Source organism: Scyliorhinus canicula, chromosome 15 (assembly GCF_902713615.1).
Source record: "Scyliorhinus canicula chromosome 15, sScyCan1.1, whole genome shotgun sequence".
In the NCBI taxonomy this organism is placed as follows: Eukaryota; Metazoa; Chordata; class Chondrichthyes; order Carcharhiniformes; family Scyliorhinidae; genus Scyliorhinus; species Scyliorhinus canicula.
The window spans coordinates 10,283,519-10,299,405 of NC_052160.1; the positions used below are offsets into that span (position 1 = coordinate 10,283,519).

At 42.3% G+C, this 15,887-nt stretch overlaps 1 protein-coding gene across 6 annotated transcripts in view; it reads right to left on the reverse strand.

Annotated features, from left to right (window-relative positions):
* The window catches only part of clec16a (C-type lectin domain containing 16A), a 303,082-nt gene that overhangs the window by 13,499 nt on the left and 273,696 nt on the right, over positions 1–15,887 (reverse strand). The window contains exon 25 of one of the 6 annotated variants that reach the window (XM_038820936.1): positions 2,390–2,502. The exons of the other annotated variants lie outside the window; for them this stretch is intronic. Within the exon in view, the coding sequence (XP_038676864.1) occupies positions 2,426–2,502 (77 nt within the window). The 3' untranslated portion in view covers positions 2,390–2,425. The remainder of the gene's footprint in view (positions 1–2,389; positions 2,503–15,887) is intronic. 6 annotated transcript variants of the gene reach the window in all.

Below are 15,887 nucleotides of genomic sequence, written 5' to 3' on the forward strand. Positions count from 1 at the left end.
CAATGAGAGGTATTTTAAAAAGGTTTGAAAAGTGATGAAAAATGGGTGTTGGAAAGAAATAACAATGGGAAGACAGACCTAGAGACAGATTGAAGCAAACAAAACAACCAGAACGAATCAAAGATGGAACCATTGCGTTTTATCAACTGGATCGTGGATTGTTACGAATCAAGATAGGCTCATCAGTAAATAGGGACAATCCAGGGCTGGAAAATTCCACTCGCCAAGTTGTCCGGACTGGAAGTTACTGCACAGCGTTGATGGTGCAGGAAAGAAAGCAACTTGCCAACTTAAGTACACCATCAGTGTGGATCACCCTCCATCTCCAGTCCTTTATTGTTTATTTCTGATTTTTTTTTAATGCTCCACCCGAGCTCGTCCCTGCACCACTTGCCATTCTTTGACTGCATCGAAGATCTGTTTTGCTTTTTTTCCTCAACAATTAATTGCCTCGGTTTCTGGCGAGTGAAAAGGCATAGCACTTTTATTTTTAAAACTCCGAAAATAAGATACAAGAAACGGAAAACATTTGTTCCAGCCCTGGGATAAACTCGGCTATTGAACCACATTCCTTTAGTTTGTCCATAAAAATGTCAACCTGAAACTCTGCGAATGCACACATTTCTGACCGGGCCCTCAATTTGAAGAATGGGACATGAATAACAATTAATTTTAATTATTCAGAGAGAATAATACTGACTGTTTATGAATGATGTCTACACAGGTGCTTTTTATTTTCCTCTAGCCCTTTTGTGTGGTTACTCGAGAGCGCCTACTCAAGATTGGGTTCTGACAGTTCAGACACTAACTCCTTAATCCAAATGGGAATTTTTAAAAAAAGTTTGCCCGTAGAAGAAATTTGCAGCAAAGCTTTACTGAAACCTAAAACAAAACAAACATTGGCAGTCGTTTTCACTTCCTGCCGAGTTTTATTTTTAATGCTATTCTTATTTGTATCTTTTTTGAATTTGATATTCTTGCCTCAGCCTCAAAGAGGTTTGTAGATTTTATTGGAGCAGAAGTAGGAGTTTTAATTATCAGTGATCTTTAACTTGGACATGTTTCAGCATTGCTTGATTGATTATTCCTCTGTGAATTACCTTGGAATGTTTTACGTTAAAGATATGGTGCAAATTGCTGTTGTATCACACTTAGCGACTCCTCCAAGTGGCTATGATGCTATAAGATTTGACTGATTGATCAAAAAAGACTCATTAAAATGACAGAAAGACAGAGGTGAAACAAGGTACACTGTAATTAATAACCGACAGCGCTGCTGGTTTGATTTTTCAAGCGGGAAGTCTGATGGTGAAAACGAGTGGAAAAACACCAGACTACATTGCTTCATTCAAATGAAACAAAACTTGGGGATCTAGCTCATAACTCAGGCACGGCAGATGTTAGTGGTGAGCAGACTTGGGACCCAAAACATACAATCAGCTGATTGGAGTGCAAGTATTACTACTTGGCTTGGAGTTACCCTAAAAGAATTGTGATAGAAGTCACTTGTTACAGGAGTAAAGTAACTGAGTAGCTTTGGCTGCCTAATTTTGTGCGCTTTTCTCGATCAGCGTTTGGGTTAAATAGATTTAAACTGATTCTGAGCTGCAAATATTGGGTCCAAAAATGTAACATTATTACAATGCTGCACTGAAAGATCCGATTCCAATATTTCAGTGCTGAAAATATCAAATCCAGGGCCATATAAATCTTCCTATTAAATCCATTAATTTACTAAGTAGGTGCATTTTAAATTATTAAAATACTTTAATTCCTCATGTGATGTCTGTGTTTAATAAATGTTGCCAAGGAGTTTTCACTTGTGGCTGATGAGGATGTTTATCTATTTTTTAATATAAATTTAGAGTACCCAATTCATTTTTTTCCAATTAAGGGACAATTTAGCGTGGCCAATCCACCTACCCCGCACATCTTTGGGTTGTGGGGGCGACACCCACGCAAACACGGGGAGACTGTGCAAACTCCACGGACAGTGACCCAGAGCCGGGATCGAACCTGGGACCTCAGCGCCGTGAGACTGCAGTGCTACCACTCCGCCACCATGCTGCCCGAGGGTGCTTATCTATGACCTATGTTCTAACTGGGTAACCGCAAATCTTTTGTACCACTTCGCTATATGGTTTTTTAAATTTTCCCCTCCCTCCCAAGTACAGAGTCACTCTCTGAAATATTGCATTGCTTTTTTTGCACACATTTTAATAGGTTGATATTTTCAGGTTCAATTTTGAGGATTGTGGTCATATTGCTAATGCATATATTCTTGCATGCCATAAAAGGTTACTTGGTCTGCAATCAATTAAGTAAACTATAGGAATATTGAAGAATAAACTAAATGATGAGAGGCTGGGGCAATGTAACATAAACCTGCCTGTGGTTTGCACTGTGAGAGCTGCTGCCTGGGGGCCTAAACCCAGTGTCCGCCACGACTCTCAGCCTCTGAAAGACTAAATACTCGCCGTCTTCCTCTCCTGCCAGACCTTACTAAAAAGGAGCAGAACAGAAGGACAGATCACAGGGAATGTACGACAATGGAATAGAAAGAAATGGATTTGGTCATGGGTACATTTCAGCAGCTAACAAACAATAATGGTCACTTAAAATTCAGTCCACAAACAATGGCATGGCATTTCAACATACAATGATGCTTCTTAGCTCTTAGCCACAGGCACCTCTAGACCTTTTAATGGATTAACTTGGCTTTCATCCAACTAGCAGTTAAGAGCTACAGAGGCACGTTAAGACAGAAAAGCAATACACACATAAAATAGCAAGCTCAAAAAACTCTATTCATGTAAACAGCAAAAGAATTGGATTAATAAAGCATGCTGTAGTTTAAGACATTTTCCTTGTTAGTAAGCTGAAAGGAAAACAATATTAGCACTTTAGGCAATATCTTTTGAAATAAATACCAATAAATTCATTAACATCTTATAATGAAATACCAGTAAATTCATTAATGAATGAACTCAGTGGAGTGTCAGATAAAATTAAATCAACTTAAACCCATTTTTTCCAGTCTTCTGAAAGTCATATATTTAATATAATTTACTGTTCAACAGCATCTATTACATCTGTATCACTGGATACAATTCGAAAAGCATCTGGTACAATGTAGCACACTAGAATATTTTTTTCTACTAACATTCCAAGATAAAATGCTGTCCATTTAGGACACCAATGAAAGCTCGAATCCAGCAAAGCATATTGGTTATGCTTTGTACTGATCATTTCAAATACCGTAGTAACCATTCCAAAGAAAACTGTCAGAAGATGGATTTCCCCTTCCAGTATCTTACAAAATCCAGTTCACCCATTAATGGCAATCTTTATTATTGTCACAAGTAGGCTTACATTAACACTGCAATGAAGTTACTGTGAAAAGCCCCTAGTCGCCGCATTCCGCCGCCTGTTGGGATACACCGAGGGAGAATTCAGAATGTCCAATTCACCCAACACGTCTTTCGGGACTTGTGGGAGGAAACCGGAGCCCCCGGAGCAAACCCACGCAGACACGGGGAGAACATGCAGACTCCGCACAGACAGTGACCCAAACCGGGAATCGAACCCGCGACCCTGGCGCTGTGAAGCAACTGTGCTAACCACTATGCTAACCGTGCCGCCCATTACTAATGTGCCCCTTGATCTACACTGACCCATGATCTACACTGAAGAATGAGAGGTGGTATCATTCAAACCTTCAAAATTCTAAAGGAGTGGACGCTGATAGTTGATTTTCATTGGCTGCGGAATTCTAAACACAGGAGCAGAGTCTCAGGATAAGGGGGCCGATCATTTAGGACCGTGAGGAGGATCAACCTCTTCACTCAAAAAGGTTGTGAATCTGTGGAATTCTCTAACCCAGAGGGGTGTGGATGCTCCATCAATGAAGACATTTAAGCCGAGGACAGACAGACGCTTGGTCTCAGGGATTTAAGGGATATGGGGATTAGGCAGGAAAAGGGAGTTGAAACCCAAGATCAGCCATGATCATAGTGAATGACGGACCTGGATCAATTAAATAGGCTGTTTACTCCTATCCCTCATGTTCTTATACTCCCTAATCCCTACCTCTTTGACCAATTTTTTGGTTATCCACCCCAAGATCTATAAACCTTGAGTGGTGTCAAATTTTATTTTGTAATGTCCCTGAAGTACCATGGGACATTTTATTGTGCTAAAGTTCTTCTTAAATTCCGATGTTGCTTTCACTGGAGGAAGGAAAGCTCTGGTTATGGAAAGAGTGATTGAAAAGTCTCTGGAAGTATTCATCTGGATAGAATTCACACAAAACTGCGCTCCTTTTTATTTGATATCTGAAAGAACATTAAGAAACACAGGTTTTCTTTAAGGGCATGGTTTGCTTTGCACTTTCGATTGTCACCATATGGCGTTTTAAACTTGTTTTGGGACTGGTCTTTCACTTCTAAGTTGTGTGCGCATTGGTCATTCCCAAAGCTTTGTGTGATATTGTAGGAAAGTTCTCAAAAAATAATTTTATCCACGGTTTACCTCCTGAAGATGAACTTACAGGAAATGGCCAGTAATAATTTTCAGTAAGCAATACACTTCATAATTCTATTTTTGCTGGATGTTAAGACCAGACAGTCAGAAAAATGATTGCGGTAAGTATATGAACCTTGAACAAGGACAAGTAAAATTTATCAATTTATGCCACACTTCACTGTATTTTCACATTTCTTGCATTCAAAAACACTGATGCAAAAAATTCCCACCAGTTCCTATTCATGTTTAACCTTTTGTCAGGAAGCAGCGGTCGCTTTTATCATTGTATTGTTGAATATCAGAAATAAGGTACAGATTTGAGGTTAATTTAGTGTTTCTGTGTAAGAAGGGTAACATTCCAGTTAGATCCACGTCAAACAAAGGTGTTTGCATGTATGGGGATTTTTGGTTTCAGTTCAAATGTGTTTGCGTTGTGCTTAGGGAGTTTACAACATGAAGGGTAAAGAAGAGCACTGGAGAAAGAATGAGCAGTTGCTTAGCAACCAGGGACACCTTTGGGGTTGGAAAACTTTTAGTTTTAGCTAAATTCATAGCAGATGAAGCTAGAGAGAGAACAACTCTCTCAGCCCTACCAGAAACAGGTCAAGGGGTTTGCAAAAGCAGGCTTCCCAAAAAGATTACCAGAAACTAAAGCCAGCTAGCTTTGGAAATTGGAGGATAAAAAGAAAAGTTTCCAGGAAGACAGAAGTAAAAATGAAAACAGGATCCGGAACAGGGACTGGTTGACAGAGTTGAAAAATGAAGCATTCGGTGAAGTAATTCAAAGTTTGGTAATATCTTACTGTAAGCTTGTGAAGCAATTGTGAAGCCATTGGTGGCTGGTTGGAGCTGAGAATTTGTCTGAAAGATTGAAAGCACGTGGCAAAGGAATACTAAAAGGACGGTTGTAAGATCTGGAGGTGGATCCTTGCTAAATCAGCTGAGGAAACGTTATTTGTAAGAAGATTCTAAAGTGTGTCTTTGAGAGTGGAGTTTAGAAACACTCATGTGACAATCATATGGGGGGAATCTGTGGAAAAATCCACAGTAGATCGATTAGGCGGCATCTGTCACTTGGTTTCAGAGTAGGGTGTATCTTATCACAGTTAGCCTGTTAGGATATGGGGACTGTGAGATCATTATAGCGCAAGATACATTGTGTAACCTATGTTATCCTTGAAATCGGTGTAGGTTTGTGAAGACAAGTGTAAGTGAAGGAGTATTGTATTATAATCAAACTTTTATGTTTAATAATTTTTGTGTGTTAAAAGGTAAATGGGAGTCCTGTAACTCTGTTCCTCCACATTTCCTAAAAAAAGTAAAAGTTACGGTCTTTTGAGCCAGGGTTCCGTTTCCGTCTCGTAATAACGTCAACTGGGATTGTAACACTTTGCTGATCCACACCAGAGTGAAAGTTCTACTTTCCTTCCAACTTTCTCCATTTTTCTTCTTCTCAGGTTAGTGTTTCATAATACCGAGAATCTTCTTGTACAATACCCTAACAGCTAGTCTTCATGGGTGAACCCCAATATAATTTGCAGGCTATCTGATTTTGGGGCAGGACAGCAAGTTGCTGCAAAGCCGGATCTTTAACCTCAATAGCATCCAGAAATAAGATTTATATCAGTGGTCTTCAAACTTTTTCGGGGGACCCACTTTTACCAACCGGCCAACCTTCAGGACCCAACCCGGCCGACCTTCGGGACCCAATCCGGCCGACCTTCGCGACCCACGCCGACCGACCTGAGCGACCCACCATTTTCTCTTACCTTGTTTGCTGCTGATAAAAATGGAGGAAATGGTTTTGGGACCCTTTGGCCCTCATACACGCTCCTCCAATGGAACCTGTTAGATGAAGGTGAAGCCTTCTGGTGTCGGAAAGTATGGAGTCTCCATCTGTCCAAAGTTCTGCATTTTTTTCCTGTAAAATTTTATCAAATAAACCCCCCCCCCCGAACTTGTAAAAACAAAAAATAAAATGAATAAAATAAATGAAAAATAAAATGAATAAAGTAAATGAATAAAATGAATAAAACTCCCCCGAATTTGTAAAACAAAAAGCCGCCACCGTGTAAAAAAAAATAGCGGCCGCACTGCGCACGCGATCATCGGCTCACATGCGCAATACGGCCAAATTTCTTTTCCATGTTTGCGGCCATTTTAAAGGCTGCTTGCAGCCGGAGTTATTAAAAACCGGCTGATGCGCGGGGATTTGCGCGATCGGGAGCGCCGCGAAGGATGGCTCTGCGACCCGCCCGCGACCCACCCTCGGGTCGCAACCCCCAAGTTTGAAGAACACTGATTTATATCAATGATCAGGAGATCGAATACTTGCTGATTTTTTCTGTATCGAGATCAGGGACAGTGAAGCCAATTGCACACCCTCCAATGTGACTGCACTAGCTCACATTCTGTAAGAGATGAGCCCTAACATGTTAGTTATTTGTATAACTCAGTGTTGCAATATACCCATTTTCCCCACCAGAGTGTTTGGAAATAACAGTGTAACTTTTATATTGATGTGAGAGAGGTGAAAACAGTTGCACTCCAGATAATGAACCTGCATGCCAAAATGAAAAAGTATGTGGAAAATTAGAAATGTATCCCGCCAGACTGAAATCTCAATATCTTTCAAGGGTCAAACTTCAAATAGTTTTGTTCCTTACACTCGCAAGTGGCATAATTTTTCACATTCAACAACTTCCCATTCAGCATTCAGCTTAAACCACATGTAGCATAAAATACAATGCAAGGCAGTTAACTCCAACACCTGCCTCGTTTCTTGTGAATTTCTGTGCATAGAAGTGCCAGCCCATTGCTAACGCCACCCCCAGTGAGTCAGAAGGTTGTGGAATCACCTTCAAGACTTGAACACATATCCTAAATTGACTCTACACTGTTGCGTTGGGAAAGTATTAATTCCTTCAGAATGTGTCACCTTTCAGACATTAAACCAAGTCCCTGTCGCCGGCAGGCAAAGTACGTGGCGCATCTTTGAAGAGGGGATCTCCCACTATCCTTGTCAACCCTCAACCCACGCAGAAAAGAACCCAGATTAACTGGCTAATCACCTCATTCCTGTCTGGGACCTGGCTGTTTACAAATCAGCTCCGGTGTTTGCCTGCAAATGACGACATTTCAAAGTAATTCACCGGCTGCAACGACCTTTGGAACAATAAAGGTGACTGGGGAGCTGAATATTCTTCTACTTTGAGCATCAAACGTCAGTATTCGGAACGCTCAGAACAGGCATAAGAAAGGCCAAAGATGGCTTTATTTTGCACCTCTCGACAAATCACGCCACAGCAACCTATCAATCAGCATGACATTTTCCACATTTACACTGGACATTCTGTGATCCATGAGTGAGAATTTAGTGTCAATTGTTAAATTTGGTGAACATCAAACTTGGTTAATAGTACTCAAATTCATTTTAAATAGGATGCTTACAATCCGTAGAAGGAACCACCACCCCTCAATAAATCCAAATATCCACCTTGCAAACTTACAATTGGACCAAGCATTATTCTGTGTGGAGAGGCAATATTTTACATTCGCCAAAGACATAGGTTTTTGCTCCACTGATGTCATGATAAACCAAGTCTGTGAGCAAGTGCTCCACAGGTAGGTATTAACATTATCTCTGTTGTCTTGTGCTGTGAAAGTGAAAAGATTGATTATCTGAACTCAATTAAGCACTATTTTAAGTTCAGGGAACTGTTAAATGGATCGAGTAAAATGTGTTCTTTTGAAACTAGTGGGGTAATTGCCTGTTATGGAACAATCCCCAACCCCATGCACGTCTTTCACCTTGAACTCATTCCATCTCGTTCGCATTCTTGACTGGACTTATGGTCAGTAAAAATGACAGGTCAGTGAATGTGAATAAGTTTGATCTTGGCGAAACACTGGTTCCACTGCTTTATGGTTCTCTTGTCATGCGAAATGTAATAAACAATTTAATTAACCTATGGGCGCTGTGCCAGGAATGGGTGGCAAGGCATCAAAGGGGGGAACACTAAGGAAAAGCAGCATAGGGAAAACTGGAAGTACAAACTAACACCAAGATCTGAAGGATATTGGGTTGCTGATAATAGCAACAATGATGCTTATATGGCAGAGTATTATTGCAATGAGCTAAGACTTTAAGACTTAATTTTCTAAAGGAAGATGCTTACATATCTATTGCTTTTTCAGTCAACTCTGTTTTCGCAAATTATAATTTTAAATTATTGATTAAAAGTAACCACGATTGAAAACACAATAGAGGGCAGGGCAGAACACTTATTTAATTGCAGAGAAGTTTAAAAATAAAACATCTATCCCAAATTGAAAACTTTACTTCAGGAACTAATAATCATAGCTCGATCTGAAACAGGGTTGCCTTTGGGCCCTTGTTGTTAAGGTTCAATATTATATTTTTAAAAATACAAATTGGTTTGATGACTGGAAGTCATAGTTTCCTAAGCGACTTCACTCATTAAATAGTTTTATAACGTAATAACCAGTCAGAAAGAAAGACTTCCTTATTAGAAGTACCAAAAATAGTTTTGGGGATTTCTAGTGTAATACCCCCATTTGTATGACCCACGAGGTTGAAGTAACTCAGAACTGTAAAGATATTTCACCTTGAACATGAATTTGTATTAGGGTTAACAAGCTGTAGCATTCAGTGTTCAATGGTTGTCTGTATAATTAATTTATTGTCTATTAGGTTTAAGATCTTAGCCTGAACTACATGAATTAAAGATTTGTGAGATGTAAATCTGATGGGAGATCAAAGATATGGCCGTAGAATCACAATAATATGGGATAGAAACGTGGAAAACAGGAGCAGGAATGGCCATTCGGCTCTTCGAGCCTGCTCCGCCATTCATTACGATCAAGACTTATCCAATTCAATAGTCTAATCCCACCGTTCTCCCATATCATTTGATCCCCTGCGCCCCAAGTGCTATATCTAACTGCGTCTTGAAAACATACAATGCTTTGGCCTCAACTACTTTCTCTGGTTTCAAATTCCACAGGCTCACCACTCTTTGGAAGAAGAAATGTCTCCTCATCTAAGTCCCAAACGGTCTGCCTGATATCCTCAGACAGTGACCCCTGTTTTTGGACACGCCCACTATCGGGAACATCCTTCTTGCACCTACCCCGTCTAGCCCTGTGAGAACTTTATAGGTTTATAGGAGATTCCTGCTCATTCTTCTGAACTCCAGCGAATATAATTCTAACTGACTCGATCCCTCCACATACGTCTGTCCTGCCATTCCAGGAATCAGCCTGATAAACCTTCGCTGCACTCCCTATAAAGCAAGAACAGCCTTCCTCAGATAAGGTGGCAAAACTGCACACGATAATCTAGGCCTCCCATGGCCCTGTATAACTGCAGCAAGACATCCCTGCTCCTGTACTCAAATTCTCTGACTATGAAGTTCAACATACCATTTGCCTTCTTTACTGCCTGCTTCACCTGCATGCTTATCTTCAGCGACTGATGTACGAGGACACCCAGATCTTGTTGCATTTTCCCTCTCCCAATTTATTTATTTAAAATTTAAAGTACCCAAATATTTTGTTCCAATTAAGGGGCAATTTAGCGTGGCCAATCCACCTATCCGGCATATCTTTGGGTTGTGGGGGTGAGACCCACGCAGGCAAGGGGAGAATGTGCAAATTCCACACGGACAGTGACCCGTGAGGCAGCAGTGCTAACCACTGCGTCCCCATGCCGTTCCTCTCTCCTAATTTATGGCGACGACGACGGTTTCTGGCACAGAGTCTGTCCCTGTTGCTCAGAAGGGAAGGGGGGGGGGGGGGGGAGAGAGAGAGGAGGAGAGGAGTAGAGCATTAGTCATTGGAGACTCCATAGTTAGTGGGACAGATAGGAGATTCAGTGGGAACGAGAGAGACTCGCGGTTGGTGTGTTGCCTCCCAGGTGCCAGGGTCCGTGATGTCTCAGATCGTGTTTTCAGGATCCTTAAGGGGGAGGGGCAGCAGCCCCAAGTCGTGGTCCACATAGGCACCAACGACATAGGTAGGAAAATGGATAGGGATGTAAGGCAGGAATTCAGTGAGCTAGGGTGGAAACTTAGAGCTAGAACAAATAGAGTTATTATCTCTGGGTTGTTATCCGTGCCACGTTCTAGTGAGACAAGGAATTGGGAGAGAGCATTTGAACACATGGCTACAGGGATGGTGCAGGAGGGAGAGTTTCAGATACCTGGATAATTGGGACTCATTCTGGGGTGGGTGGGACCTCTACAAACGGGATGGTCTACACCTGGATCAGAGGGGTACCAATATCCTGGGGGGGGAAATTTACTAATGCTCTTCGGGAGGGTTTAAACTAATTCAGCAGGGGATTGGGAACCTGAATTGTAGCTCCAGTATACAGGAGGTTGAGAGTAGTGAGGTCATGAGTAATGTTTCAAGGTTGCAGGAGTGTGCTGGCAGGCAGGAAGGTGGTTTAAAGTGTGTCTACTTCATAGAACATAGAACAGTACATAGAACATAGAACAGTACAGCACAGAACAGGCCCTTCGGCCCTCGATGTTGTGCCGAGCCATGATCACCCTACTCAAACCCACATATCCACCCTATACCCGTAACCCAACAACCCCCCCTTAACCTTACTTTTTAGGACACTACGGGCAATTTAGCATGGCCAATCCACCTAACCCGCACATCTTTGGACTGTGGGAGGAAACCGGAGCACCCGGAGGAAACCCACGCACACACGGGGAGGACGTGCAGACTCCGCACAGACAGTGACCCAGCCGGGAATCGAACCTGGGACCCTGGAGCTGTGAAGCATTTATGTTAACCACTATGCTACCGTGCTGCCCTCCAACGCCATCAACGCCTCCGACTTCAACGCCAGGAGCATCCGGAATAAGGTGGGTGAACTTGCAGCATGGGTTGGTACCTGGGACTTCGATGTTGTGGCCATTTCGGAGACATGGATAGAGCAGGGACAGGAATGGTTGTTGCAGGTTCCGGGGTTTAGATATTTCAGTAAACTCAGGGAAGGTGGTAAAAGAGGGGGAGGGGTGACATTGTTAGTCAAGGACAGTATTACAGTGGCAGAAAGGACATTTGATGAGGACTTGTCCACTGAGATAGTATGGGCTAAGGTTAGAAACAGGAAAGGAGAGGTCACCCTGTTGGGTGTTTTCTACAGGCCTCCGAAAAGTTCCAGAGAGGTAGAGGAAAGGATTGCAAAGATGATTCAGGATAGGAGTGAAAGTAACATGGTAGTTGTTATGGGGGACTTCCAAATATTGACTGGAAACGCTTTTGATCGAGTACTTTAGATGGGTCCGTTTTTGTCCAATGTGTGGGTTTCCTGACACAGTATGTAGATAGGCCAACAAGAGGCGAGGCCACGTTGGATTTGGTACTGGGCAATGAACCAGGACAGGTGCTAGATTTGGAGCCAGGTGAGCACTTTGGTGACAGTGACCACAATTCAGTTACGTTTACTTTAGCGATGGAAAGGGATAGGTATATACCGCAGGGCAAGAGGTATAGCTGGGGGAAAGGCAATTATGATGCGATGAGGCAAGACTTAGGATGCACAGGATGGAGAGGGAAACTGCAGGGGATGGGCACAAATGAAATGTGGAGCTCGTTCAAGGAACAGCTACTGCGTGTCCTTGATAAGTATGTACCTGTCAGGCAGGGAGGAAGTGGTTGAGCGAGGGACCATGGTTTACTAAAGAAGTTGAATCACTTGTCAAGAGGAAGAAGGAGGCTTATGTAAAGATGAGACATGACGGTTCAGTTATGGCGCTCGAGAGTTACAAGTTAGCTAGGAAGGATCTAAAGAGAGAGCTAAGAAGAGCCAGGAGGGGACATGAGAAGTCTTTGGCAGGTAGGATCAAGGATAACCCTAAAGCTTTCTATAGGTATGTAAGGAATAAAAGAATGACTAGGGCAAGAGTAGGGCCAGTCAAGGACAGTAGTAGGAAGTTGTGCGTGGAGTCCGAGGAGATAGGTGAGGTGCTAAATGAATATTTTTCATCAGTATTCACGCAGGAAAAAGACAATGTTGTCGAGGAGAATACTGAGATACAGGCTACTGGACTAGTAGAACTTGAGGTTCATAAGAAGGAGGTGTTAGCAATTTTGGAAAGCGTGAAAATAGATAAGTCCCCTGGGCCAGCTGGGATTTATCCTAGGATTCTCTGGGAAGCTAGGGAGGAGATTGCTGAGCCTTTGGTTTTGATCTTTATGTCATCATTGTCTACAGGAATAGTGCCAGAAGACTGGAGGATAGCAAATGTTGTCCCCTTGTTCAAAAAGGGGAGTAGAGACAACCCCGGTAACTATAGACCAGTGAGCCTTACTTCTGTTGTGGGCAAAGTCTTGGAAAGGTTCATAAGAGATTGTATTTATAACCATCTAGAAATAAATAATTTGATTAGGGATAGTCAACACTGTTTTCTGAAGGGTAGGTCATGCCTCACAAACCTTATTGAGTTCTTTAAGGTGACCAAACAGGTGGACGAGGGTAAAGCAGTTGATGTGGTGTATATGGATTTCAGTAAAGGGTTTGATAAGGTTCCCCACGGTCGGCTATTGCAGAAAATACGGAGGCATGGGATTCAGCATGATTTAGCAGTTTGGATCAGAAATTGGCTCGCTGTAAGAAAACAGAGGGTGGTGGTTGATGGGAAATCTTCAGCCTGGAGTTCAGTTACTAGTGGTGTACCACAAGGATCTGTTTTGGGGCCACTGCTGTTTGTCATTTTTATAAATGACCTGGAGGAGGGCGTAGAAGGATGGGTGCGTAAATTTGTAGATGACACTAAAGTCGGTGCAGTTGTGGATAGTGCGGAAGGATGTTGCAGGTTACAGAGGGACATAGATAAGCTGCAGAGCTGGGCTGAGAGGTGGCAGATGGAGTTTAATGCGGAAAAGTGTGAGGTGGTTCACTTTGGAAGGAGTAACAGGAATGCAGAGTACTGGGCTAATGGCAAGATTCTTGGTAGTGTAGATGAACAGAGAGATCTCGGCATCCAGGTACATAAATCCCTGAAAGTTGCCACCCAGGTTAATAGGGCTGTTAAGAAGGCATATGGTGTGCTAGCCTTTATCAGTAGGGGGATTGAGTTTCGGAGCCACAAGGTCATGCTGTAGCTGTACATAACTCTGGTGCGGCCGCTCCTGGAGTACTGCGTGCAGTTCTGGTCACCACATTATAGGAAGGATGTGGAAGCTTTGGAAAGGGTTCAGAGGAGATTTACTAGGATATTGCCTGGTATGGAGGGTAGGTCTTACGAGGAAAGGCTCAGGGACTTGAGGTTGTTTTCATTAGAGAGGAGAAGGCTGAGAGGTGACTTAATAGAGACATATAAGTTAGTCAGAGGGTTAGATAGGGTGGACAGTGAGAGTCTCTTTCCTCGGATGGTGATGACCAACACGAGGGGACATAGCTTTAAATTGAGGGGTGGTAAATATAGGACAGATGTCAGAGGCAGTTTCTTTACTCAGAGAGTAGTAGGGGTGTGGAACGCCCTGCCTGCAACAGTAGTAGACTCGCCAACTTTAAGGGCATTTAAGTGGTCACTGGATAGACATATGGATGAAAATGGAATAGTGTAGGTCAGATAGGCTTCAGATGGTTTCACAGGTCGGCGCAACATCGAGGGCCGAAGGGCCCGTACTGCGCTGTAATGTTCTATGTTCTATTGCGTGCAGTTCTGGTCGCCGCATTATAGGAAGGATGTGGAAGCATTGGAAAGGGTGCAGAGGAGATTTACCAGGATGTTGCCTGGTATGGAGGGAAGATCTTAGGAGGAAAGGCTGAGGGACTTGAGGCTGTTTTCATTAGAGGGAAGAAGGTTAAGAGGTGGCTTAATAGAGGCATACAAGATGATCAGAGGATTAGATAGGGTGGACAGTGAGAGCCTTTTTCCTTGGATGGAGATGGCTAGCACAAGGGGGCATAGCTTTAAATTGAGGGGAGATCGATACAGGACAGATGTCAGAGTTAGGTTCTTTACTCAGAGTAGTAAGGGTGTGGAATAACCTGCCTGCAACAGTAGTGGACTCGCCAACACTAAGGGCATTTAAATGGTCACTGGATAGACATATGGACGATAAGGGAATAGTGTTGATGGGCTTTAAAGTGGTTTCACAGGTCGGCGCAACATCGAGGGCCGAAGGGCTTGTACTGCGCTGTAATGTTCTATGTTCTCAGGTTAATGTGGAATTTATTTTTTCGGCAAAGCTGCTTTGATTGAAAAATATGAAGGAAATACTTCTTGCTAAAAATGAATACGTTAAGCGGTGGAATGTTGAGAAATGTTAAATGAAAGATACTTGGAATGCGTGGTTGTAAATTTGTACTGATCTGAGTCCACATTTGAAGGTGGTGTGAAATGTGGAACAAGAGGTTTGCTGAGACTGTACTTTCCCAGTATAACAGCAGTGATTGGTTTAGTATGTCACAGTGGTTGACAGAATAAAAATATATTGTGCTCCCAATAGTTATTGGGCACCAAAATCACGGTGAAATGCAATGTTAAAGAGCTGTCCTTGTTTCATGTTAAATGATCAGAGCTTTACAGCCGTAATGTTAGTTGCAAATTAAACTTCTTCTGAATTTAGTCAAGTTGCAAAATGGAGAATTCTAATTTAGGAATTGACAAACGGATTACATTTAATTTACAAATGACCAGCCAATCAACCAAGAGCTTTAGACATCACAAAGGAACTGGACTGTGTTTAAGCCATCGTTCACAGAAAGGCCTTTAACTGGGGGTGGGGAGATGGAGTAGAAGATGGCATAGAGCTAGGTACAGATGCCTATACATATGATGGATGAGTCAAATGGTTCATTTCAATTCACTAATGCAAAAGCAAGCTCTGGAATTCACAAGAAGAATATTTGCAGGGAATATCCCTGTAAAATTTAGCTTCTTGTCGAAGGGATAACAAACTACATCCAAGAAACGCAAATCAATACAACATTATTAATATTTCAGACCCATTAGATCAATGCTGTTGCCATCGAACCATTGTATTTAATCTTTTGTTCAACATTTACAAATGTGGGTGCTGTGTTCATCGACTGGAAACAAATCATAAAATATTATCCCATAAAACATCCACCAAAATGACTTGAACAACTGTAGTACAGGCGAACAATGAAACGTTCTGACTGAATCATTCCTGTCAGGCAAGGTTATGGTGACTGAGAAGAGGCTCATATATAAACAGTCGATGCATACAAAGTGTTGTCAGCACCCATTTGAAAAACATTCTGCTTCAGTCACATAACAACATAAGCATCTCTAGTCTGTTCCCTTCTGTAACCAATTTCTTACAAAGATATGTTCACATTGGCATTAATA